This window comes from Entelurus aequoreus, linkage group LG21 (genome assembly GCF_033978785.1).
Source record: "Entelurus aequoreus isolate RoL-2023_Sb linkage group LG21, RoL_Eaeq_v1.1, whole genome shotgun sequence".
NCBI lineage: Eukaryota > Metazoa > Chordata > Actinopteri > Syngnathiformes > Syngnathidae > Entelurus > Entelurus aequoreus.
This window is the reverse complement of record NC_084751.1, coordinates 24,043,279-24,062,352: the sequence shown is the minus strand read 5'-3', so window position 1 is coordinate 24,062,352 and position 19,074 is coordinate 24,043,279. Positions and strand designations below refer to the sequence as shown.

At 42.7% G+C, this 19,074-nt stretch overlaps 2 protein-coding genes across 2 annotated transcripts in view; both read right to left on the bottom strand.

Moving 5' to 3' along the window:
- Positions 1-8,724, bottom strand: part of ntrk2b (neurotrophic tyrosine kinase, receptor, type 2b) — a 69,144-nt gene extending 60,420 nt beyond the window's left edge. Inside the window, exon 1 of the mRNA XM_062031229.1 lies at positions 8,104-8,724. Within this exon, the coding sequence (XP_061887213.1) occupies positions 8,104-8,294 (191 nt within the window). The 5' untranslated portion in view covers positions 8,295-8,724. The remainder of the gene's footprint in view (positions 1-8,103) is intronic.
- A 6,575-nt stretch (positions 8,725-15,299) lies between these two features.
- Positions 15,300-16,230, bottom strand: LOC133638527 (uncharacterized). Its single transcript, XM_062031228.1, has 2 exons — positions 15,666-16,230; positions 15,300-15,562 (listed from the first exon to the last, which is right to left on the bottom strand). Exons 1-2 carry the CDS (start codon positions 16,225-16,227, stop codon positions 15,318-15,320), a joined length of 807 nt encoding a protein of 268 aa, XP_061887212.1. The 5' UTR covers positions 16,228-16,230; the 3' UTR covers positions 15,300-15,317.
- Positions 16,231-19,074: the final 2,844 nt, after the last annotated feature.

Here is a 19,074-nt window from a genome sequence, read left to right as displayed (position 1 = left end):
TTATACACACACACCATAATAATACTTGTATGTTTAATGCACCGACAATCCTTCAAGTGGTGCGGCTTCATAGCTTACCAAAGTCGTACTAAAACATTTTGATAGATTTTTGAGCGCCGTGTGTAATGTTCTTTATTTTCAATGGAACATATAAAATGCTGGTGTTGTTTACTTGAGTCATATTGCCATCATATTGCAGTCCACACGTATCTCTTATGTTTGACTGCCATCTACTGGTCACACTTATCATTACACAGTGTACCAAATAAAATTGCTTCGAGGTCGGTAAGTAAAAAAGATAATTATTCCGTACATTAGGCACACCAGGTTATAAGGCGCACTGTCGAGTTTTGAGGGAAAAAAAATATTTTAAGTGCGCCTTACAGTCCGTAAAAGGGGTAGGATTAAATGAGCTCAGCTTTTTCCTACTCCTTTTCGGACGTGCTGTAATGAAACAACTGGAAATATGTGATGAATTACATTGTATCGTATGCATGTTCGAAATAAACTGAAACCGAAACTGAAAACTGAAACACGTTGTCGGCATTATGAACATTACTGGATAAATTATCGGCGACAATTAGCGTTTCACGAACGCCACCCTTCAATATGGATACCAGTATTGCATTGTAAAAAAAAAAAAAGAACTTCTTTATTCCACCAATGTAACTTTTTCGAGGTCGCGAGCCTTTGGAATGGGTGACAGTTTGTCTCGGTAAGGCCCTTTGATTTTTTTTCATTTTGTACGTTCCATTTTAATCGAGTTTGTTGCTCTCTCTTACATTACCGCGCGGTACAGCACAGCCATGTGAACAAAACCTATACGTCCAGCAAAAATAGCTACCAGGAACTAGGGTTGTACGGTATACCGGTATTAGTATAGTACCGCGATACTAATTAATCATATTCGGTACTATACCGCCTCTGAAAAGTACCGGTCCCGCTCCCCCGTCGTCGTCATGACATTGCTGGTTTACGAGCAGACGAGCATGTTCGGCAGCGCACAATCCCGGAGTACTTACAAACAGACACATTGTTGTGGCGTTGTGGCTTAAAAACTAACGATAAAGGTGAAGTTATAACACTGAAACGCCCTCAGGAAGAGGTGCTTTAAGACATGGCTAGCTAGCTAGCGGCTAACGTCCATCCCCGGTCTGCAGTGTTTTAGCTACTTCTAAATCACTAATCCTCACCTCCATGGCGACAAATAAAGTATGTTTCTTACAAGTATCATCCCTGAAGGACGAGGAATAGCTAAACATGCTTCACTACACACCGTAGCTCACCGACGTCAAAATGTAAACAAACGCCATTGGTGGATCTACACCTGAAATCCACTGTAATGATACCAAGTACTCTGATTACGTCGATATTTTTTGGCATCAGAACATCTTCTTTTGTTTTGTTTTTTTGATTCATACTATGTTTATAGACTCAAGAAATATGTCCCTGGACCCATGAGGACTTTGAATCAATCAATCAATCAAAGTTCATTTATATAGCCCTAAATCACGAGTGTCTCAAAGGGCTGCACAAGCCACAATGACCAATATATGACCAATGTATGATCCTGTAACGACTTGGTATCGAATTGATACCCAAATTTGTGGTATCATCCAAAACTAATGTAAAGCATCCAAACAACAGAAGAATAAGTGATTATTACATTTTAACAGAAGTGTAGATAGAACATGTTAAAAGAGAAAGTAAGCAGATATTAACAGTAAATGGACAAGTAGATTAATAATTCATTTTCTACAACTTGTCCTTAATAATTTTGACAAAATAATAGAATGGAAAATGACACAATATGTTACTGCATATGTCAGCAGACTAAATTAGGAGCCTTTGTTTGCTTACTTACTAATAAAAGACAAGTTGTCTAGTATGTTCACTATTTTATTTAAGGACAAACTTGCAATTAGAAACATATGTTTAATGTACCCTAAGATTTATTTTGTTAAAATAAAGCCAATAATGCCATTTTTTGTGGTGCCCTTTATTATGAAAAGTACAGAAAAGTATCGAAATAATTTTGGTACCGGGACAACACTACCAGGAATTTAACCTGACTCTCGCCAGATCCTTGTAGTTCGCTGAGCTCCACACAAGGATCTGGGACTTCTCAATAGATGTATTTCAGAAGGCGGGGCCTTGTAAAAAAAAAATCATTGTATGTGATTGGATAAACCACTTGTCCGTTATCTTGAATGACGTGCTACTTCAACCACTCACTTCAATATCAACCCGTGACGCTGATGAAAGCGACGCTGGGAAATCCAAAACAGAACAGCCGACATATTGGATAACGATTAGGGATGTCCGATAATATCGGATATTATCGGCCGATAAATGCTTTAAAATTTAATATCGGAAATTATCGGTATCGGTTTCAAAGAGTAAAATGTATGACTTTTTATAACTCCGCTGTGTACACGGACGCAGGGAGAAGTACAGAGCTCCAATAAACCTTAAAGGCACTGCCTTTGCGTGCCGGCCCAGTCACATAATATCTACGGCTTTTCACACACACAAGTGAATGCAAGGCATACTTGGTCAACAGCCATACAAGTCACACTGAGGGTGACCGTATAAACAACTTTAACACTGTTACAAATATGCGCCACACTGTGAACCCACACCAACCAAGAATGACAAACACATTTCGGGAGAACATCCGCACCGTAACACAACATAAACACAACAGAACAAATACCCAGAACCCCTTGCAGCCCTAACTCTTCTGGGACGCTACAATATACACCCCCTGCTACCCTCTAAACCCCCCCCCTCCCCCCACACCTCAACCCCGCCCACCTCAACCTCCTCATGCTCTCTCAGGGAGAGCATGTCCCAAATTCCAAGCTGCTGTTTTGAGGCATGTTAAAAAAAATAATGCACTTTGTGACTTCAATTATAAATATGGCAGTGCCATGTTGCCATTTTTTTCCATAACTTGAGTTGATTTATTTTGGAAAACCTTGTTACATTGTTTAATGCATCCAGCAGGGCATCACAACAAAATTAGGCATAATAATGTGTTAATTCCACGACTGAATATATGGGTATCGGTTGATATCGGAATCGGTAATTAAGAGTTGGACAACATCGGAATATCGGATATCGGCAAAAAAAGCCATTATCGGACATCTCTAATAACGACAGAGCGAAAAGTTAGAGAACTTTTACTGAAACAACGCAGCAATGTCAGTAGACGATCGATGTCGCAAAACAGTTGCAATAACAGAATCAATGTCCGCACACGACTCCTCGCGGCGTGCCGCCATTGTTGTTTGAATCAAACAGTGGCTTCGGCGCTACGTCACGTCTATGAAATCCCGCCTCGCGATCCTGATTGGTTCATTATTTTTTGCTATCTTGAAGAAGTTTGCAATGCCCTGGAGCCCAGATCCTTGTGTGGAGCTCAGCAAACTGCAAGGATCTGGCGAGAGTCAGGTTAGCAGGAACCCACAATGCATTGCGAAATCACGTGCCCTTTCGAGCCCTACACTGTAAAAAAAAATTCTGTAGAAAAACGGTCATCTACTGGCAGCTACGGCTGCCAAACGAAAACCATAAAATTAAAGTAAAACATTGTAAACCAAATAATGATCGAAAACATTATATTTACAGAAATTTTCATGAAATGTTTTGCGGAAAAATATCGTAATTTTACAGATTTTTACTAAATTATTAAGATCAACCACCTTTAATAAAGTGACGATGCAAACAGTTCTGCAGAAAAATACCTTCATTCTATAGCATAGGTGTCAAACTCTGGCCCGTGGGCCAAATTTGGCCCGCCGTGTAATTTAACTTGGCCCTTGAGGCGATATCAAATTAACACTAAAGCTGGCCCGCCGATCCTCCCGGGAGTCTTCCAAACGCCAGCCAAGTGCTGGCCCAGTCACATAACATGTGCGGCTTCTACACGCACACACATTAGCATGCAATGCATACTTCATCAACAGCGATACAGGTTACACTGAGGGTAGCCGAATAAAAAACTTTAACACTTTTAGAAATATACGCCACACTGTGAATCCACACCAAACCAGAACCCTTTGCAGCACTAACTCTTCCGGGACGCTACAAGGTGTGTGTGTGTGTGGGGGAGTTTTGGTGGTAGCGGGGGTGTATTTTGTAGCATCCCGGAAGAGTTAGTGCTGCAAAGGATTCTGGGTATTTGTTCTGTTGTATTTATGTTGTGTTACGGTGCGGATGTTCTCCCGAAATGTGTTTGTCATTCTTGTTTGGTGTGGATTCACAGTGTGGCGTATATTTCTAACAGTGTTAAAGTTTTTTATACTGGCACCCTCAGTGTAACCTGTATCGCTGTTGATGAAGTATGCGTTGCATTCGCTCGTGTGTGCGTACAGAAGCCGCACATTTCTTGTGACTGGGTCTGAACGATGTTGGAATGGATGAAAAGCGGACGTGACGATAGCTCGTAGAGTACGTTACAGACCTACTGAAACTCACTACTACAGACCACGCAGTCTGATAGTTTATATATCAATGATGAAATCTTAACATTGCAACACATGCCAATACGGCCGGGTTAGATTAGTAAAGTGCAATTTTAAATTTCCCGCAAAATATTCTGCTGAAAACGTCTCGGTATGATGACGTTTGCGCGTGACGTCACGGATTGTGCGGACATATTGGGACAGCATTGTGGCCAGCTATTAAGTCGTCTGTTTTCATCGCAAAATTCCACAGTATTCTGGACATCTGTGTTGGTGAATCTTTTGCAATTTGTTTAATGAACAATGAAGACAGCAAAGAAGAAAGCTGTAGGTGGGATCGGTGTATTAGCGGCCGGCTGCAGCAACACAACCAGGAGGACTTTTGAGTTGGATAGCAGACGCGCTACCGTGAGTACAGCTTTGGCTTCCAAACATTTGATCGCTTGCCCATACGTGCGTGCCGCTATGTGCATGTCACGTACGTAACTTTGGGGAAACATATGTGCTGTATGAACTTTACGGAGGTGAATGGTACTTTGGGCTGTGGGATTGAGTGTGTTGTGCGGGTGTTTGATTTGTATTGGTGGGTTATATGGACGGGAGGGGGGAGGTGTTTGTTATGCGGGATTAATTTGTGGCATATTAAATATAAGCCTGGTTGTGTTGTGGCTAATAAGAGTATATATATGTCTTGTGTTTATTTACTGTTTTAGTCATTCCCAGCTGAATATCAGGTCGCACTCGCCTCTCACAGCATCTTCCCTATCTGAATCGCTTCCACTGCCCTCTAATCCTTCACTCTCACTTTCCTCATCCACAAATCTTTCATCCTCGCTCAAATTAATGGGGTAATCGTCGCTTTCTCGGTCCGAATCGCTCTCGCTGCTTGTGGCCATGATTGTAAACAATGTGCAGATGTGAGGAGCTCCACAGCCTGTGACGTCACGCTACTTCCGGTACAGGCAAGGCTTTTTTATCAGCGACCAAAAGTTGCGAACTTTATCGTCGATGTTCTCTACTAAATCCTTTCAGCAAAAATATGGCAATATCGCGAAATGATCAAGTATGACACATAGAATGGATCTGCTATCCCCGTTTAAATAAGAAAATTTCATTGGTATGGTATGGTATTTCAGTAGGCCTTTAAAGGTTAATTTGTTCAACTTTGGCCCGCGGCTTTGTTCAGTTTTAAATGTTGGCCCACTCTGTATTTGAGTTTGACACCCCTGTGTTAGATTGTTAGTATGGACATAGACTTTTATATAACAAGCTACATATTTAATGAAAGATAATTACTGTAATTTTTTTACATGAATTTGAAAGTAATTTAAGAAAACAGAAAATGCTATGTATAATTAATTTGGTATTTTTCTGTAAAAAAAAATGGAAATATACATAGTTTGTCATTACTGGCATATTACTTAAAATAACAGGCGGATTGTTTATTTACAGATAATGTCTTCAATTCTACAGTTTTATAAACTATTTAAAAAAAATAGAAAAATTACAGTAGAAATTTAGAGTAAATTAAAGGCCTACTGAAACCCACTACTACCGACCACGCAGTCTGATAGTTTATATATCAATGATGAAATCTTAACATTGCAACACATGCCAATACGGCCGGGTTAACTTATAAAGTGCAATTTTAAATTTCCCGCAAAACTTCCGGTTGAAAACGTCTATGTATGATGACGTTTGCGTGTGACGTCAATGGTTGAAACGGAAGTATTCGAACACATTGTATCCAATACAAACAGCTCTGTTTTCATCGCAAAATTCCACAGTATTCTGGATATCTGTGTTGGTGAATCTTTTGCAATTTGTTTAATGAACAATGGAGACTGCAAAGAAGAAAGCTGTGGGTGGGATCGGTGTATTAGCGGATGGCTGCAGCAACACAACCAGGAGGACTTTGAGGATAGCAGACGCGCTATCCGACGCTATCCGACGCTAGCCGCCGACCGCATCGCTGATCGGGAGAAGTCCTTCGTTGTGCCGTCGATCGCTGGAACGCAGCTGAGCACGGGTGTTGATGAGCAGATGAGGGCTGGCGTAGGTGGAGCGCTAATGTTTTTATCATAGCTCTGACGAGGTCCTGTAGCTAAGTTAGCTTCAATGGCGTCGTTAGCAACAGCATTGCTAGGCTTCGACAGGCGGCACAGCATTAACAGTGTAGTTACAGGTCCAGAGTTTGGTTCGGTGTCTCCTGATAGTAGTATTGTTGATCTGCTGTCTATTCTTCCAGTCAGGGGCTTATTTCTTTTGTTTCTATCCGCATTTAAGCACAATGCTATCACGTTAGCTCCGTAGCTAAAGTGCTTCACCGATGTATTGTCATGGAGATAAAAGTCACTGTGAATGTCCATTTCGCGTTCTCGACTCATTTTCAAGAGGATATAGTATCCGAGGTGGTTTAAAATACAAATCCATGATCCACAATAGAAAAAGGAGAAAGTGTGGAATCCAATGAGCCCTTGTACCTAAGTTACGGTCAGAGGGTAAAAAGATACGTCCTGCACTGCACTCTAGTCCTTCACTCTCATGTTCCTCTACCACAAATCTTTCATCCTCGCTCAAATTAATGGGGTAATCGTCGCTTTCTCGGTCCGAATCTCTCTCGCTGCTGGTGTAAACAATGGGGAAATGTGAGGAGCCCTTCAACCTGTGATGTCACGCTACTTCCGGTACAGGCAAGGCTTTTTTTTATCAGCGACCAAAAGTTGCGAACTTTATCGTCGTTGTTCTCTACTAAATCCTTTCAGCAAAAATATGGCAATATCGCGAAATGATCAAGTATGACACATAGAATGGATCTGCTATCCCCGTTTAAATAAAAAAATTTCATTTCAGTAGGCCTTTAACCATAAAAATAGGATTTTTTTTTACAGTGTATACAAACTTTTCAGTTTAACAACCGATTAAGTTCATAAATGGAAGTACTTCTGTTTAAACTTGCACCCCAGTCATGAGTATTACTTTTTGCACTGGTTGTACAGTTTATTATTACTGCAATATTTAAACTAGTTCCTATCGGGGAAATTGTTTCCCACTCTAAGAAATGAGAATATTGCCTGACCGTTAATGGTATGGGTTAAAAAAAAATAAATCCAGTTTGGAAATAGTGCATGAATCTCTCACGCAACGTTTTTACACGCCATGCGACACGTATATGTCACGCTGTCTGCGCACGCCTCTGCACACACTGACGCACACGCACGGCGCCACATAGCCTCAGCCACGCAATATCATGTGTCACCTGTCAACAATGTGATGACGACACGTTTATTTTTTTTATTTTTTAAATAGCTGCTTAGTAAATGGGCGCACACCGCACGACCATTACGCACGCCCGCGCGCTCCACGCACACGCACGCGCGCAGCAGCATAACATCGCCGCTATAGTGGCACGCGCGTCTCCACCAAACACCTCGCGCGATTTCACGTGTCCGCCGTGACGAAATGATCCACATTGCGTGGGATATTAAGCAGAAAGAGGCGATGACGCGTCACGTGGTTGATCCTTTCCGACATGCAATCATCGTCGTCGTCATCCCCCCCCCCCCCCAAAAAAAAAAAAAAAAGGTGGCGTCCTAATAACTTCACACGCACGCACACACGCACATGCACTCACATCTCGTTGATGTTCTCCATCTCGTCCAGCGTCAGCAGCGGGAAATCCTCGATGCCCGGTTCGGGATTGACGCAAACAATCGTGGAGACGGTGCAGGTGCAGGACTCCGGGCAGGCGGCGCTCAGTCCCCACATTCCATGCAGCAGAGCCCACAGGAAGAATCCGAGGCGAGCCATGCCATGCCAGTCCATCGCCGCGCCAAACCTCTTGCCCTCCCACCAAAAAAAATAAAAAACAAACCCAAAAAAAAAAAAAACACCCACCCACCCCCGAGTAAGTACCAAATTGGATTAAAATCCGCTCCTCCTCCTCGATTGCTGCTTTTATTCGATCCTTTGCGCCAGCCTCTGCACTGGATCAAGATGCCATGGATCGGCCTGCAGAGCCAGCCTCGCACACACGACACACGCCGTGGAAGGAAGGTGTCAAGTGCTCCGGCGGTGTCCTGCTTCTTGGTGCTGATGGTGATGCTGTCTCACTCCTCCATGCATGCAGAGCGATCGCCGAGCTCCCACCCCCCTCACCCGTTTTTTTTTTTTTTTTTTTTGCCTTGTAAAAACAAATATGACGTGTTCCAGATGTTTGGAGATCAATAGGCAGGCAGGATGGCTGGTTGGCCCCCCCCACCCCCTCCTCTCTCACTGCTTCACTCTCCCCTCCCACCAAGAGAGCTCTCCCTCACATGCGAGGTGGTGATGATGATGATGACGATGATGATGACTATACCTTCATCGATTACCTAAATATTAGGTACACCTGCACACCGCATCCAAAAGCATCAGTGCCATCTAAACTAAGGATGCAAACTTCTCTGTTGTACTACTACACACACACACACACACACCCAAACAATAACAGTGCATGCTCAACTTACACACATGCACGCACACGCAGTGTGACGTCCACATTGACGCACTAAAACAGACCCATTAAAAACACACACAACTAGAAGAGGCAATTGCTGAAGGAATTGCATGTGAATGCTCCAATGCTGATAGAATGTAGTATGCATGTAAGAATAGTTTGAATGTTGAAGTGAAGTGAATTATATTTACAAACCCCGTTTCCATATGAGTTGGGAAATTGTGTTAGATGTAAATATAAACGGAATACAATGATTTGCAAATCCTTTTCAACCCATATTCAATTGAATGCACTACAAAGACAAGATATTTGATGTTCAAACTCATAAACTTTATTTTTTTTTTGCAAATAATAATTAACTTAGAATTTCATGGCTGCAACAAGTGCCGAAGTAGTTGGGTAAGGGCATGTTCACCACTGTGTTACATGGCCTTTACTTTTAACAACACTCAGTAAACGTATGGGAACTGAGGAGACACATTTTTTAAGCTTCTCAGGTGGAATTCTTTCCCATTCTTGCTTGATGTACAGCTTAAGTTGTTCAACAGTCCGGGGGTCTCCGTTGTGGTATTTTAGGCTTCATAATGCGCCACACATTTTCAATGGGAGACAGGTCTGGACTACAGGCAGGCCAGTCTAGTACCCGCACTCTTTTACTATGAAGCCACGTTGATGTAACACATGGCTTGGCATTGTCTTGCTGAAATAAGCAGGGGCGTCCATGGTAACGTTGCTTCGATGGCAACATATGTTGCTCCAAAACCTGTATGTACCTTTCAGCATTAATGGCGCCTTCACAGATGTGTAAGTTACCCATGCCTTGGGCACTAATACACCCAGAATACGTTTTCAACTTGTTTAAGTCGGGGTCCATGTTAATCAATTCATGGTAAATCCATCTATCCATTTTCTACCGCTTGTTACTCTCAGGGTCTCCTAGCCGCTCAGGCAAATCATATTGTCTAAAAATGCATGTTTTACACTTTGAAAACATTTAGAAAGGACAGATTTGAAAAAATCATAATTAAAAATAATAATAATAAATAAATAAATAAATAAATAAATGTTTTGGTTTTTTTCCTCGGGACTACCCGAGTTTGTTGTTGTTGATTTTGGGCTCCCCAAACTATAGATACAGCCCGCCAGCGTTTGGGGACCCCAAACTATAGATACGGCCCGCCAGCGTCCAAAATCTGGCCTGCGGGTAGTCCAGAGTAAAAAAAAATAAAACATTTTAATTTTATTTTATTTATTTTTTATATAATCAGTCCTTTCTAGCCCATCCATCAATCCATTTCCTATCGCTTGTTACTCTCAGGGTCTCCTAGCCACTCAGGCAAATCATATTGTCTAAAAATGCATTTTACCATCGATAACGTGACGTCATCACGCATGCACCGCAGTGTCGGTGTGTGCTCTTTCATTCGATTAGTGCACAAGGGGAAAACAATGGCGAAATCGTTGGGGAAACGTAAAATAGACTCCGAGTGTAGAGTTTTTAAACATCAATGGACACATGACTTTTTTTTTGTTCAGTGTAAGGAAAAGGCAGTTTGTCTAATCTGCAATGAGACAGATTATATGTATGTGTATATATATATATATATATATATATATATATATATATATATATATATATATATATACAGTACATAAGCATACAGTACATTTGGCCCCCTGGCCAAATTTTTTTAAACCAATGCGGCCCCCGGGTCAAAAAGTTTGGGGACCCCTGAGTTAGAATAATACATAATGAGAGATTCATACAGTGATCACAAATACATTGGAGGCAGACAAAACAGTTGACATACTTCACACAAAAGTCACAATTTCTCCATGATTGTTGGTCCAAAGCTAATGAAGATTTTGTCAAAATGAGGGTAATAAGATACTTTTTTGGTCGTTCTGTGTGTATTTTTACATTTATTGCACCATCGGCTGCGTGTTAGAGTGCCTGCTGGTCACAAAACACTGCAGGAATGTAGCAGCACAGGGCGCAAAATTATACTTTCACAACGTAAAAGCTTTTTTATTGTAGGTTTATGAGCTGGAGTATGTTTAGGGGGTTTATTTCGTCAGAAAAACTAATGTCAAAATGACAGCACTTGCATGCATCCGGGCATAGCCACACACGTTCTTGGTAGCAGACATGGCGCCTGGCCATACTCTCTTTATACACAACTCTACACCTGCAGGCTCCATATAGTGGTATACCAAAGAATCACTTAATCAAATATTCAAACACAGTGTCATTGTTCAAACTGTGTGTAATGTTACAGTGGCCAAAAATATGAAATATACATGTTAAATAAAACCTCTGCCTTATTTCCAATTAATACTTAGGCCTACTACGCTACTGCGTTCTAATGTTGGTCATTACAGTGGTACTTGGAGAGCCAAGTGTTTTCTGAGGTGGTACTTGGTGGAAACAAGTTTAAGAACCACTGCTGAAAGGAATAATGCAATTACATGATTGCTGTTCATTTTTTCAAATTATAGCTGCAGAAGTTCCATACTACAGTGGTACCTCAACATAAGAGTGCCCCAAGGTAAGTGTGTTTTGAGATAAGAGCTAATTAAGGGAAACTGGACTTTTTTTATTTTTATTTTGCCTATTATTCACAATCCCTATGTGAGATAAGAACACATATGTTATGCATTCTAACTCATAAATAATTGCTAGCAGAGGTCAGCTAACAAGGGAGCCAATGGGAGTTGCTCTATTCCACCTAAAAAAACATCCAAAAACAAACAACGTTTTATATACAAGCTGTAAGTATATACGTAATGTAGTAACAGGCACATTTATAATAACATTTAATATTTATGTATTTTAGTCACTTTCAGCATACGGCAGCGTATTAATCTCACAGACGCATCCCAACATTCGCTATCTATTACTACTTATGGCAGACTTTGTGAGACAACGACGACTCTTTTGGGACAAATGATGATCCAGAACCTTATATTTTTTAGCCTAAATATATATGGAAGATGAGCTACAAGTTTTAGAAGCTGTGTGCTAAACAGATCCAGCTTTACTGAAACACTAAGCAGAATGCAGCAGTATTGCTTAGTGCTAAACAAGAAATACAAACAACATAAAAAACCAATCACTTACTGTATATTGTCTGCTCTCACTGGGACGCCTATTGATGGGATGTTTATATCTTCCCGTTTAGATGAACAATTAATCATAGTCCTCACACTGCACGCAAGTAAAAAAACAAAACATGTCACACAAACGAGCGTCTTTTTGTGTTTTTTTCGCCATCTCCGGGTCAAAATTGAATGTCAAAGTTGACCAACTTCTCTGTTTATGGCAACAAGCTTCTACTATACAAGTGAAAGGCATGACTTATAATCTAAAATTTACTTTTACCAACTCAGAGGCGATGCAGCAGCCGCTCAGTATGTCAATACTGTAGGTGCATAAGCTAGTTAGCGCTCTGTGATCACAGCGCTGCTAAAAGTAGCTCCTCAGTGTTAGCGCTTACAATAACAATATCACTAATATTTGGTAAGTATTCCGGTGACAAGGTGTATTTGGAGTATTGTTGGCGGTTTTTGAATGTTCTTTAAAATGATTTTAAGGGTGCAACAGAAAATTTCCAAAGTACAGGTAAGAGATCGATACTGTTAACGTTTGAACCGATACAGTACCAATCTCGGTACCTGGGATTCGATACCGGTTCTCAACATACCAATTTTCGCTTCTGTGGAGGGAGAGGTGGCCAGCACTGCCTGCCACTCTGTCCATGGTGCTGAGGATAGGGCACCATCAGACGGGGGCGTGGCAGTGCTGACGACGAGACACAGCTGGCAGGTGATTAGATTTCACAGGTGGTACGTGTTAATCTAATCATCTGTTGTCTTTAACAGTAAGCGGCCGGGAGCAGGAGGGGGAAAGCATACGGACGTGGCTGAAAAGTCGCATCCTGATGGAGAGAAAACTTTTGTTAAAAACATACGATTATTAAAACCTTGTTAAAACCTGCACGCTTGACTCCTGTGCTGTGTCTGAAAGTGGGACTGCGAGGACGCAACTTCCACAGCTACTTTTGTGTGTGTTCATACATAACTGTTTTTGATAATAAAATCCATCCATCTATCCATTCATTTTCTATCGCTTATTCCCTTCGGGGTCGCGGGGGTGCTGGAGCCTATCTCAGCTACAATCGGGGCGGAAGGCGGTGTACACGCTGGACAAGTCGCCACCTCATCACAGGGCCAACACAGATAGACAGACAACATTCACACTCACATTCACACACTAGGGCCAATTTAGTTTTGCCAATCAACCTATCCCCAGGTGCATGTTTTTGGAGGTGGGAGGAAGCCGGAGAACATGCAAACTCCAAACAGAAAGATCCCGAGGCCGGGATTGAACCCAGGACTACTCAGGACCTTGGTATTGTGAGGCAGACGCACTAACCCCTCTGCCACCGTGCTGCCTCATAATAAAATCAAATAAGTTATTGCAACATTTAAAAATGAGCTGATGATAACTGCTGTCCAGTTGTTATATATTCTCATTTTAACATTAAATTGCAATTACAGTTGCAAGTCCAAATTGTTAATGTGTAATTGATGGTGTGTTGGCTAGTCAGTTCAGTCTTTGTTGAACCTATAGTCTTTTGTTGCGGCCTACAAAGTGCTGATAGTGTAGGTATTGTACTTATTACGCCCCAGCTATATCTAATTGTAACATGCATCTTAGTTATAGTTTTCATTAACACATTTGAAGGTGTTGAAATTGTCATGTAAAATCGCTAATGCTAATCAGTACCATGTCAATTAGGGGTGTGGGAAAAAATCGATTTGAATTTGTATCGCGATTGTCACGTTGTGCGATTCAGAATCGATTCTCATTTTTAAAAAATCATTTTTTATTTTTTTTATTTTTTTTAATTAATTTATTAATTTATTTTAAATTAATCAATCCAACAAAACAATACACAGCAATACCATAACAATGCAATCCAATTCCAAAACCGACCCAGCAACACTCAGAACTGTAATAAACAGAGCAATTGAGAGGAGACACAAACACAACACAGAACAAACCAAAAGTAGTGAAACAAAAATGAATATTATGAACAACAGTTTCAATATTAGTTACAATTTCAACATAGCAGTGATTAAAAATCCCTCATTGACATTATCATTAGACATTTATAAAAAATAAAAAATAAATTAAAAAAAGAATAGTGACAGTGGCATACACTTGCATCGCATCTCATAAGCTTGACAACACACTGTGTCCAATATTTTCACAAAGATAAAATAAGTCATATTTTTGGTTCATTTAATAGTTAAAACAAATTAACATTATTGCAATCAGTTGATAAAACATTGTCCTTTACAATTTGAAAAATCTACTACTCCGCTTACATGTCAGCAGACTGGGGTAGATCCTGCTGAAATTCTATGTATTGAATGAATAGAGAATCCTTTTAAAACGGGAAAAAAATCGTTTTTGAATCGAGAATCGTGTTGAATTGAAAAAAAATAAATCGATTTTGAATCGAATCGTGACCCCAAGAATCGATATTGAATCGAATCGTGGGACACCGAAAGATTCACAGCCCTAATGTCAATAGTAAAGCCAATGTATATTACCATCAAGTTAGAACACAGAATCGGAGCCTCACTTTGAGCATTTTTTGAGTCCATTTCTTTGTTGGTATTGAAAATTGCAACATTACCTTTAGGTAGTTTGACTAAGTGCTGCTGTAGTGCAAACGTTTAAACTGACTCCGCAACGTCATGTGCAAACCATGGGTATGGATGGCATGGCTGAATTTTACGTGAATCGGTGCCGGGTAGTACCGGCGGCATTCGGTCGGTTCCAAAAAAGTCAGATTTGGTACCCATCCCTAACTACAGGGGTGTCCAAAGTGTGGTCCAGGGCACAGAACAGGGGCACAAAAATAGTAAAAAATTTAATGTTGATACTAATAAAGAATAATAAGTTGTATTATCCACAATAGACACCTGACGCAAAGTTTAGTTTTTAAGTATACATAATGTTTGTTTTTGGTATTTGTTTTTTTACTTAAAATGGCCACCGCATGCTTTGACTTTTCCTTAAGTGAAAAGAGTTTGGACACCCCTGCCCTACTTATATATCCTTTATAATTTGTGTTTTAAATGAAACTATTTCTAAAAGGCACCGCTAAATAATAACATGAATATAATATTGTTATGTTTGGACTAAGGGGAGGTGACGGCTCAGACACCAGGGGGCAGTATATACAAAGATTTATTATATATATAGCATATATATAATAATATTAACCAAAAGGAAATGGAGTGTGACAAAATCCAAGAGTGTGTATGGTGTAAGACTATGTAGTATTTATCTGGAACGTTTTACCGTAAATGTTGGAGGTGCGTGTTGGGAGAAGCGGTGCTGTCAAACAAGGGGCAAGGCAGGCAGGGATGTCCAAGGGCGGAAGCGTGGTCGAGAGGCAGGAGCGAGTCGTCGTAGTCCGGGGGCGAGCGAGGAGTCGAGAACCAGGAAGCGCGAGGGAAGCAGGGAATATCCGGGAGCACAAGACGCACAGCTTGACTCGGGGATGCACACAGGGAACTGTGGGGATGAGGGAGGACATGACAATCACCGCAGGGAAAGCACAGAGAGGACAGATAGAGCATAAAACGAGAGTTGCGTTAAGCATCAGATCATAGCTTACTGAACACCAACAGGAGATTATATTCCGGCCCCGGCATGCCAAATTGTCCAGGCAGCTTCTTCATTACAGGCAGGTGTGCCGATTGCCGGTAATTGATTGCAGCTGGCGGAAGCTGCAGGGCGGAAGCTGCAGGGCGGAGACACGCGCAGCACGTCCCTGGATGTGCGCCGTGGCCGTGGGCGTGTCCCGAGGTGCTTGCAGTGCGCAAAGATGAGTGTGCATTCCAATGCGCCCAGGCCGTGACAATATCCCCCTCCTTATGGACAGCTCCCAGATGTCCTATAGCTGGAACCAACAGAAACACAGAAACAAAAGTCAAGGGAGGGCGGAGGGGCGAATTGGAGGTGGGTCGCCGGCCCAAGTGTCCCCGAATCCACCGGGGACGAGTCTGGTGGCGGCGGCGAGAAGAACGCCGCTGAGGCGGACGACCAAGGAACGGCCACCCTCTTGGCCGTCGGAAAGGCGGACGCAAGTGGGGCCATGATGCGTCTCGCCGGAGACGAGGAGGTGACATCGGAGGCAAAGAGGATGACGTCATCGGCAGCGTGGAAGCGACAGACATCGGTGACGGGGAAGCGGCAGACGTCATCAGCGGGGCAGGCGAGGAAGACGTCATCTGCAATGCAGGCATGGATGCAGCAGGCGTTGTCGGCGCCGGAGACGAGGACGGCTGAGGATCAGGCCGAGGTGCTGAGGTCGACGCTGCAGGCCGAGGGGCAGAGGTCGAGGCCAGCCTGGAAGCTGGCGGAGATGCAGGAGTCAGCCTGGAAGCTGGTGCTAGCTCGGAGGCTAGTTCGGGGACAGGTGCTAGCTCGGACGCTAGCTCGGGGTCAGGTGCTAGCTCGGACGCTAGCTCGGGGTCAGGTGCTAGCTCGGACGCTAGCTCGGGGTCAGGTGCTAGCTTGGACGCTAGCTCGGGGTCAGGTGCTAGCTCGGACGCTAGCTCGGACGCTAGCTCGGGGACAGGTGCTAGCTCGGACGCTAGCTCAGGGACGAGTGCTAACTCGGATGCTAGCCAGGGGACTGGTGGCTGCGTCTGGGGAAAGCAGAAAACAGGTGGTATTTCTCTGGCAGGGGGTAGAATGTCTGGGTGCAGCTGTGCTACCACATCAGCACAGCCACCAGTGCTAAAATGAAAGAGTGATGGTATTGGTCTGGTAGGGGGTAGCCTGGCTGGATGCAGCACCACATCAGCACAGCCACCAGTACTAACCCCCCCCCCCCTCTGAACGCGGATGCCAGACGCTTCCAGCTGACTGAGGAACAGTCACTAAGGGTGGGAGGTGGGTGGCCAGGCGGCGGGTAAATTTCTCCATCCCCATATTGGAGTTAAACAGTCCCTTGAAGGAGTGTTGAGGAGGGCTAGAAAAATTGTCCTGAGTGGAGGTAAAAGAAAAAGACATCCTGAGAGGGGCAGCAAGAAAAAAAAAAAATGGAGAGAAAGAAAAAAAAAATGTCACTGGAGAGGGGCTAAAGTCACTGGGGGCGGGGCTAAGGAACTGTGCCGTCAGGTCCCTAATCAATTGGCCGGAATATACTGTTATGTTTGGACTAAGGGGAGGTGACGGCTCAGACACCAGGGGGCAGTATATACAAAGATTTATTATATATATAGTACATATATATAATAAGACAATAATAATATTAACCAAAAGGAAATTGAGTGTGACAAAATCCAAGAGTGTGTATGGTGTAAGACTATGTGTAGTATTTATCTGGAACGTTTTACCGTAAATGTTGGAGGTGCGTGTTGGGAGGAGCGGTGCTGTCAAACAAGGGGCAAGGCAGGCAGGGATGTCCAAGGGCGGAAGCGTGGTCGAGAGGCAGGAGCGAGTCGTCGTAGTCCGGGGGCGAGCGAGGAGTCGAGAACCAGGAAGCGCGGGGGAAGCAGGGAAGATCCGGGAGCACAAGACGCACAGCTTGACTCGGGGATGCACACAGGGAACTGTGGGGATGAGGGAGGACACGACAATCAACGCAGGGAAAGCACAGAGAGGACAGATAGAGCATAAAACGAGAGTTGCGTCAAGCATCAGATCGTAGCTTACTGAACACCAACAGGAGATTATATTCCGGCCCCGGCATGCCAAATTGTCCAGGCTTATGTAGGCAGCTTCTTCATTACAGGCAGGTGTGCCGATTGCCGGTAATTGATTGCAGCTGGCGGAAGCTGCAGGGCGGAGACGCGCGCAGGGCGGAGACGCGCGCATCGCGTCCCTGGATGTGCGCCGTGGCCGTGGGCGTGTCCCGAGGTGCTTGCAGTGCGCAAGGATGAGGGCGCATTCCAATGCGCCCAGGCCGTGACAAATAATGTCATTATTTATTCATGTTTTTTATTTTAAACCTGCAAGGTACAGTGAGTTGGGTGGCCATGCCGCTGCCAGTTCCAAATTACACTTGAGTGTGTTGCATTAATGGTAATGTGTATTTATAGACGATTGAATTTGTGGAATAATTACGAGGGAATATATAAAAAATGTTATAAATCTAATCAACCAAAAAATTCACAAACCCCCTGTAGTACCTCTACGGATTCCTTGTTGAAGACCTCTGACGTACCAAATGTCACAGTGAACTTTGTAAGATCCGACTAAAACACTGGGCCCTGCTAGCATTAGCTTATAGCTAGAGCTCGACATAGCTTTGTTTTCCAATCATATGAAGGAAGAATGTGAGTGTGAAAGACAGTGCTGAGAAGAAGAAGTGGACGATATTGATTGAATTAAATAAAACAATCATCAAAAACATGACCAAACGTTTTTGCCAACTTGGCAAAGCAATTCCACCTAATACTTCTAGTCAGCACCAGACTGTAGCCGAATGAGTCTAACACAAGCCAAAAATATTAGAACGATGTCAGAACGGCATCCATGAAATTACGGAGAAACTGCTGATGGTGTGATTGACAGAGAAGCATCTTAAAGGAGATTCAGTAGAAGTCCACTCTCCAAGATAAAGTCTGTACATTATTACAAAACCCAAAACCAGCGAAGTTGGCACATTGTGTAAATGGTAAATAAAAACAGAATACAATGATTTGCAAATCCTGTTCAACTTATATTCAATTGAATAAACTGCAAAGACAAGATACTTAACATTAGAACTGGAAAATGTTATTTTTTGCAAATATTAGCTCATTTGGAATTTGATGCCTGAAACATGTTTCAAAAATGCTGGAACAAGTGACAAAAAAGACTGAGAAAGTTGAGGAATGCTCATCAAACACTTATTTGGAACATCCCACAAGTGAACAGGCTAATTAGGAACAGGTGGGTGCCATGATTGGGTATAGAAGCAGCTTCAATGAAATGCTCAGTCATGATGTGGCGAGGGTCACCACTTTGTGAACAAATGTGTGAGCAAATTGTCAAACAGTTTAAGAACAACATTTCTCAACGAGCTATTGCAA

Coding starts and splice junctions, on each gene's coding strand:
- LOC133638527 (XM_062031228.1), bottom strand. CDS start 16,227: ATGTCTGTCGCTTCCACGCTGCCGATGACGTCATCCTCTTTGCCTCCG. Junction 15,563..15,665: donor TAATCTCCTGTTGGTGTTCA/GTAAGCTATGAT, acceptor TCATCCCCACAG/TTCCCTGTGTGCATCCCCGA.